The sequence below is a fragment of the Seriola lalandi genome, unplaced genomic scaffold (genome assembly GCF_002814215.2).
Source record: "Seriola lalandi dorsalis isolate HSWRI2012SDOR001 ecotype SW California unplaced genomic scaffold, Sedor1 jcf7180002054556, whole genome shotgun sequence".
Classification (NCBI taxonomy): domain Eukaryota; kingdom Metazoa; phylum Chordata; class Actinopteri; order Carangiformes; family Carangidae; genus Seriola; species Seriola lalandi.
Window position 1 is genome coordinate 714316 of NW_019525109.1, and position 8935 is coordinate 723250.

Below are 8935 nucleotides of genomic sequence, written 5' to 3' on the forward strand. Positions count from 1 at the left end.
TCTGTGTTTTCCTGCACAGAAAACCTCTGAATCTCCCTGTTCTTGTTTTCACCTCCTCTGTCACTCTCTCTCAGTCCCTTTCTCTCTTTTTTTTTTTTTTTTTACTCGTTTCCATCTTCTCCTGTTTCCATCCTTCTGTTCTGCCCTGGATGACATGTGCCAACTGGTGACCTGGACACACAAATCCACACTCTAGTCTGTGCTGTGTTACACTGTCCAGTGAAGACATGAAATAAATACACACACACACACATGGTACCTTTAATAGGGTACCCACTCTCTGCCTATTCCTGCAAACACCGGAACACGCCATGACAGTATTTATACACATACACACACACACGCATCCCTCTTTCTATTCATCCTATCTAATAGGTCCTTAGCATTTTCCAGCATTTTCCATTGGGTGCCAGCCAACATCCTCCTCCATACCTGGAAGTAACTCTGAACCTAAACACAGAGACTCTTTTATGTGCTCAGGTGTCTCAAATGTCGCAGTGTCCTCAGGAAACAAAGTGCAGTCTCTTCAGGATGCCTTTGATGTTCTTCAGGCCTGAGTGCATTTAGTTTTTTTTTTTTCCCTTTCTCTTTTTTGGATCAATGCACCTGCAGTTTGATGAGTGATGGAATAATCTACGGGGTGCAACAGAATTTTCTAGCGTTTCTAATTAAAATTCATTTTTCAAAAAACTGATGCAACAGCCAAACTAAATGTTGGCTGCTGTGACTTACAGCACACACGCACAGTAAAGCTGCTAATGTTAGCGAGCTCGGTACAAAGACGCAACATATATAACACAACTTACCAGAAGGCACATGATTGTTACTGAACTTGTTACTTCCTGTTACTGAGCTTGTTAGTAGTAATCAAATACTTGGCCACTGTGTTTCTCCAAGGTATATTGTCCAGCATTGCCATCCCTACACACAAGGCGATCACAGGCTGTACTGTTCTCATCTGTGGTTCCCCGATGCTGCAACGAGATACCAAATGCCATCAGAGCAGGGGCTTCCCTCTCTATCTTCAAGAATCTCTTGAAGAGTCATCTTTGCCGAGAGCACCTCCTCTCCCAACACCTCTTGCACACATGCACTTACTATGCACTTCTTTACCTTTATCTCCTTGCACTTGCTCTTATTGAATTGATGTAGTACTTAGTACTTATTCAAGGTCTCATACTGCACTGAAGCTTTATTGCTGTTCCTCACTTCTAAATCGCTTTCAATAAAAGCATCCGCCAAATCATTGAATGTAAATGTAAATTTCTGTAATGTATAACTGCCAGCACTGTACATGCATGAAAATATGGCTTGTCAGAGGCTTCTAAAATAAAACATATGGCCATTTAAACTCATATGGGCGTCTCTCTGATCAGCCACCTCTATGGTTATGGGTTGATTTAGTTATAAATATCATTAAAGATGAGGGAAAGATTGTTTTATGATTAAAAAAGTCTGTCCTAAAATCCCCAAATCCCCATCAGTATAAAATACTGCATGACTGTTCAAATAGAAATAAAGTGTCATTCCCTTTAAACAGGCAACTCAGGCTGGCAGTTAATGCATCACAGACTCTGCACAAATCTGTGCAGCTAAGGGATAAAACCGGACTGAGGTTGATCATCAGAACAAGACTGGTATCTGCCTCATGGCAGATCATCACGCTGGGTTGATGTGCTACCTGTCAATACACAAGAATGGCTCTGGGATCAATGTCTGATGCACTCACTGTGTGACTGATCAATCACACACTCACACACACACACACACACACACACACACACACACACACACACACACACACACACACACACACACAAAAACATTTCTGTAGCTCATTCTCAGACACAAAAATGTGGATACATAAACTCATGCTGATAGCAATGTATGCGTTGAATAATACAAACTCTTACTTACTTTGATAACACAGTAACATTAGACCCAAACATATACACACATCAGTGCATGGAAAAGTGACATATTTCATCTTCACACTTGCACCAAACACAAAAACACTGAGCACACAAATTAAAAATGAGGTGAGACATTGCTCTCATACACACAAACACATGCGGAAAGGAAAGGAATCATCTTCCGAGTATAGCACATAATGCAGACTGTGACTGGAACCCATTTGAGAAAATGTGATTAGTCCAACACACGCCATCTCATTAAGAGATTGAATCTTAATGCCAGGAGTGTTTCAGTGTGGGAGCACTATTTGGCAAGAAGCAAGCCCAGATGCTTATCAGTGTCTTGATTCATACTGCAGCCGATCACCAGCTATCAACAGCACATCAGGGACTCCTATGAAGAGTATTATACATTCATAGATTTCAAATACACACACACACACACACACACACACACACACACACACACACACACACACACACACACACACACACACACACACACACACACACACACACACACACACACACCAAGCTGTTTTCTGAACCATTTACCCAGAGTGGATCCATACGCACAAACACACACAGAAGCATCTGTTTCAACATGACCACTTACTAATGAAACGATCAAAGCAAACTTTTCTTTTATAAATCATCTACTTTCTTGTTTGTGTGTATGTTCATCGCTAACCGCATGTGAGTGATTGTGTGTGTGACACACGTGTAGCCATGTGTGTTTATGTGTGGTCATATCCACATGTGCACGATATGTACATATGATTGTGTTTCCAGTAAACGTGTAGATATGTGCAGTATGCAAGCATGTGCATACAAGTACTGTTGGTGTATAAGCCTATGTGTCTACATTTGTAAGTGTGTGTAAATCTGCACATACATGTGTTAAGAAGTGTGTATGCAACTGTACAAATCTATGTGTGCTGTATATGCGTTAACCACTCTCTGACACCGAGCATTAACAAGTACCACAGTGACTGATGGGAAGTAACCACTGATGAAATCCAATCTGAAAGAGCTGTAAATTCATAAAGAACATGACGTTCGCAGTCGTCCGATCACTGGAACAGTTACTATAACAGCCAACCATAAGCTTACATTACAAATATATTCACTGTGGACACGTTGAAGTGAAATGCTGCATGCACTAGTTAGCTAGTGCAAACTGGACAGAGCAAGTGACCATGTTTGGATACGTTAACATTGTGCAGGAGAGAGAAAGCGCTTTACTATGACACCTGTGATGACACGGTGACAACGAGCGCTGTACTGCATGTTGCGTTAGAATGCTAACTTTTGGTGAATTTGGTGAGAAATCTACAGACGCGAATTGACAAAGTGTATTAAAATAAACACCTAAACGTGTACTGAACATACCTAATGTGTATAGAACATATTTTTCTGTGATCAACATTGCAGTCTGTGCTCATACAACAGTATGTCCATTACCTGTAAATCACCAAATCAAGGCGACACTGGATCTGAGATATCACATCTAAATGCTTAACTTGTAAATAGGGAACGACACAGCTACTATAAAGTGAAGACCATTCAAAACATGGCTGAACAACTGATCAAAATATTATCAAAAAAGTGCAATGTTCAAATCACAGGAGCTGCAACTATTTGATAAAGGTAAAACGTGTCACCGCACATAATTATATATGAAGCATTGTGGTGCTACAGACATGCGTACTAGAGAACATGCTTGTCTGGTACAGACCCCTCAAAAATCACAACATCATTTTATTTAATTTTTTTTTTTAACTTATTTAATTTCCATCTGAATCCTTAAAACGACTTTGCGCATCAAAGCTCATAAAACAGACTCAGCTTTCTGTCAATTTGTCTTCAAAGTGAGATTATTTTTCCTAATCTCTCTGAAGTTTCTTTACCTCACATAAAACAATTTGTGTATGTGACACTTTCATATTGTTTCATATGGGCAGCTAATGCAAACTACCAAGTGTGGGAGGCTGTGGTGGTTAGCAGATGTAATGACTTAACCCATGTGACCTCAGCTGTCCCGCCTGAGCAAATAAAACGTCAACATCCGGCTTCGCAGCCCCTCCTCTGACAGCTCAGTTTCCTCCTTCTCACAGCGTTTTACTTCCAACAAGACTTCGTTGGAACGAGACGGGATGTGGTGTTTCATCACTCCAACCATGCTGTGGTTGGTGGACGCGCTGGTGTTTGTGTGCGAAAGAGATACGTCTACATAGATTCATGCATATGTGTACGAACTAGGCTATATTTACTGTATATGCACAGATAGACATGTAATGAGAAAAAAAAGAAAGTGTGTACTCCGCAGGAATTACCACAGCTGTTCTGATGCAGAGCCTGCTCGTCCGTGACACACCAACTTCCATGTGTAATAATCTGCTACAAATCTGACAGCTTTTTCCTCTGAAATATCCTCAGCCACACAGGATATGGTGTCTTTTAAATGCCAAAAGTTTAAAATAAACAAAAAAAAAATTGTTAGCAACGACATCAACGTCTACCACAGCTGAGCAGACACGGACAAGAGCGGCACATACAGAAACTCATACTTAATAAAGTCACAGTCCCGCCTACACGGTGTGATTGACAGGTGAGCTCTTGAACGTGCAACACAGAAGCCGCACAGCAAAGAATATGAAACAGAAATGAATCACAATGAAGCAACCATCTCTAAAGATATGACCACAACCACGATAATAACTGTTGTGGATGAATACAGAGTACAGTAGGAGTGTGTGTCATGTCTACAAGCGCCCTTGGGACACAAACAGCAACAGGCGATGGAAATCCCATTAGTTTAAACAGACACAAAGCAGGAAAGCTCAGCCTGAAAGCTGGATGGTGTTTTGTTTTGTCAAATGAAGAACTAAAATCAGACATTTTGGCCATAGAGCTATTTTACACCAGGAAAACCAAGCTGTGGTCAGCAGAGGGCTGTTTTGAATTTAAAAACTGAAACTTGTCAGCTTTTAGAAAGTCCCTCCAGGACTTTCTGTGGATCCACTCTCTGACAAAAACAGTGATGAAAGACTCAAGATCGTGCAAGTGGGTAGCAGTTAGTATTACAGCCACCCTTTTCACTTGACAGCTTGTTGACCTTCTCTAAGAGCCCAAAATCTGTCGGAGCTTCCAGTGTTACGTAAAGATTAGTAAGAGATCGAATCTAATACAGTAGCAGTTTTTATAAATATTCTGCATACGGTTTCTGCAATTAGTTGCACACTGTAAGTTTCAAAATACCTTCAAATACCATCTGTTTTTAAAATTAAAACTGTTTAAGATTCTGTGTCTCCTATGGATGGAGCAACAGGTGATCACATTCAAAAGAAATCCTGTACTGATATACAGTGTCATTAGGTGAATGAAATCAGGTCAATAATAGTCACAGCCAGGACATCTTCACCACTAACTTGATAAAAATGAGGAAAAGCAAAGAGATAACTGAGTCAAAAAGTGTTGTGTTTCTAAGTGTGTTTGTGTTTATATGTTTTTAGGCAAAGTGGATGAAGGAAGATGGAACCGCATGTTAGAGGACAGAAAATGTTTGGAAGTTAATGTTCCAACAAAACATTGACTTTTTCAAAGGAAACAACATCCCTATTCAACTTGCATCAGTTTGACACCGTGACCTGTGTGTGTATGTGTGCACCATGACACCAGCTGCTCATTCTAATGAGAACAACAATCAGTATCAACTAATGGTTTATCTTTACTTTCAAAACTGTTCTTCACATTATCAGAAGACAGATTTTAAGTGTCTGTGTAAATCTCTACTATGTAATGTAGAAGTGTAAGTACTCACACAAAAGCGTGGTAGATGAACGCCCATTCCCTTGGTCTCTCCAACACGTTGTAGAGGTAATTCTGGAGGCGCCGGTACCGCGCGTTCCTGCGGCCGCTCTGGGCGCTGTAGGTCAGCGGCTTCCCCAGAAGGCTGAGCCGGGCGCCCTGCTTCCTCTCCGCTCCCACCGCACCTGCCGTGGCGGGAGACAGGAGACCGTCATTTACTCGCACCGCGTTATTCATCGTCATCCGCCCAGACTCCACATCTTTCAATGCGTAGTCCTGCGCCCGGCGTCCTGTTGAGGTTTTCAGCCAGAGTCCGGTGCCGCCGCTCTCGTCGCCTGTATGACTTCGCGGCATGGCATCACCAGCGCAGGCGTGGAGTGCGCTGGGACACCGGCAAACATTCACATGTAGCCAAGTGCTCTTGCGCCAGAGGTTGTTTGGCTACTTTAACTTTCACTGAACAGTAAATAAAACAAAGCAGAGGGTGAAGAGTTAAATATCTAATCTGTTCTCATCTTGTCATCCTGTGGTCTGTTGGAGCTGATTCACAGTCTGCTTTGGACACTTTGGCCATCTGCGCAAGGCTGGAGAAGAGTGGGGTTATGAAGGAGTGGATCCATCCAGACATTTGGCGGTGGGAGGGCTCTCCCACCCTCCCACACCACACGCTGCTTCTTCCCCCAACTCACTCGCCGTCTTCCTTCTTTCTGTTAGAGTGTGCGGTGCCTGCCGGTGCTTCTCCAAACGATGGTTCAATTTTACGCATCGGGCAGAGAAGGCGCAGCACTGCCATCAAAACCACTGGACTAGTAGGTGATCTCTGTGGCTACGTGTGACTTGCGATTTGAATAATAAATGTTAACTGAAGACACGTGAAAAGACATCAATGCACCGATGACGCAGGTTTTACGCAGGGGAGGAAATTGCCCGAAGACCAAACCAGCCAGTGTGATCGTTTTGGTCGATTAATCACAGACAATATCGCTGCATTAATCACCTCTACACAGAAATAGAGTCTATTCTTCTGCGTGTGAAATCACACGTTAGAAGGGAAATGGACATGAAGTTGTCTGTATAACTGAATATAGGCCCATACTATGAAACTGGTTTCACACTTGTCTACGATTAGCCTACATTTCAGTAGCCTATTGCATTTGCCGAACTAAAATGTTATAAATAAATTGGTTGAAGGTTGAATATCACTGTGAGATTAGTTCATATTCAGACAATCAGACTTTACGGTGAAGTATAGCGGCTTTCGTGGCAGCAGAAACGGTGAAGGTGGTTTACTCTGCTCGGTCTCAAACTATCTCCGCCCGGAACCGATCACGCTTTCTGATTATGTTGTTAAACAGCTGAGCCACCCTCGTCCCCACCGACCTGCCACGTGACACATGGACCCTACTTTTTCTTTTCTTTCTTTTTTTTTTTTTTCTTTTTCTTTCCAACCTGTTACTACTAAACAGCCTGTTGTCAATTTTACATATGTATTCACATCCATTCAAGGGCTGTGGCTTATGGTGAAGTGTATAAGAAAGTGTGACTGAGATTTGTATCTACATTTGACCAAAGCCACAACAAAAGGGAGGAAAGAGAGGAAAGCAGAGGCAGGAAAAGAGTAACCAACAGCATCAGTGGTGATATTACTGTTAAGCTCAGTTCTGTCCTTTTAATCAACGCACTGAAGTTGAATAGTTAAAAACTGCTCCATTATTCCCATTCTTTTTATTTCAGTCCTCAAATGAGACACGTTTTGCAGAGAAACATATGGTTTTGTGTATTTTAACTGACTTTGATTTAAACCAGTTTTACACCATTGTGTAAAGTTTCCTCTTCATTTGAAATGTCAGCACACCGCAATCCTACTGTACTGAACATAGCCTGAGCATTTTAAAGCAAGGTATGTTAGATAGGGTTTTCCTGTTGTGATCAAAGCCTGGCCTCTAGTGGTCAAATATTGGAATTACACGGATATAGCATGAGAACTTCAAAAGTCCTAGAAAACTGGTTTTGAATGTCTGGATTCACCCTGTGTTTAAATTTATTTCATAAATACGACTGTACGGTGTTGTATTAGTACAAACCTATAGGTTATTTGACTTGATAGGGTTACTTTTGCCCGGAATTGTGATTATTTTTACTGTTTTATTTAACTTTTAATCATTCTAGCCGTGTTAACCTTTGGTGGACTTGAATTTAATGCAGCATGTATTATACAGTTATATATCCTAATCGTGTAGGCCTATTTTTACGTTTTGCTTTATTTTCATGTATTTGTTATAATTGTCGGTTGTGTGACTTTTGTTATGGTAGCCAATTATCAGGTCTGTTCTTATTGCCATCTCATCATATATCTGACACCTCTGAGGATTAGATGAACTAATCCACACACAGACTCATAATTGCCAGAATTTCGTCACGTCAAATCTCTACTATTCTACTCTTAAATTAGAAATCGAAAGGGGGGTAGTGAGTAGTAGAGTGTGAAGGAGTGTGTGTGTGTGAGAGAGAGAGAGAGAGAGAGAGAGAGAGAGAGAGAGAGAGAGAGAGAGAGAGAGCATTGGTTGGGATTAGGCCTGCAGGATGGACGGGATTACGGAGAGCAGCGCTGCGCAATTCCCTGTGCGGTGCGCTCTGCTATGGGCTTGTCCGCATGGAATTTCTCCGTCTGCCTGAATTGATCCACACCTGAGACCTATAACACACTTCGCAATTCCACTCATCCTGGAGATAGGAGCGTACTAGCTATATGGAAACATGGCCGACGTTCCCCAGATCGTCAAAATTGGGATTTCCTTGAAGATGCTTCCCAACAACACCGCGGTGTACTTCAAGTCCGACGGCGCACGGTTCGGACAGACCCGGACCATCAAGCTGCTGACCGGGTCCAAGTACAAAATCGAGGTGGTCGTTAAACCAGGAGCGGTCGAGGCCACGTAGGTAGCTCTTTCGATTCTTGTTTCAGACGTGGATTATCCTGACCTGATCAAAACCCAAGCAAACTGATGAAAGGCCATAATAAACCTATTGATTCTCTCAAACAAATTTCAATATGAGGGACGTTACTGGATTATGGAGATGATCCATATAGGAAGGCAAAAGGACATATGACAAGAGCCTTGTAAACAATGGAGATTTTGTCTGAATGACAACCGCTAATTATTGTCCGTATCTGGGTTATAGTGTCGTTACTGTACGTGTATTTTTTTTTT

At 41.9% G+C, this 8935-nt stretch overlaps 1 protein-coding gene across 3 annotated transcripts in view; it reads right to left on the minus strand.

Moving 5' to 3' along the window:
- Positions 1-6593, minus strand: part of kcnq5a (potassium voltage-gated channel, KQT-like subfamily, member 5a) — a 96522-nt gene extending 89929 nt beyond the window's left edge. Inside the window, exon 1 of one of the 3 annotated variants that reach the window (XM_023415740.2) lies at positions 5737-6593. In XM_023415740.2, the coding sequence (XP_023271508.1) occupies positions 5737-6077 (341 nt within the window). In that variant the 5' untranslated portion in view covers positions 6078-6593. The remainder of the gene's footprint in view (positions 1-5736) is intronic. The other 2 variants (XM_023415743.2, XM_087176471.1) reach the window with 2 other exon arrangements.
- Positions 6594-8935: the final 2342 nt, after the last annotated feature.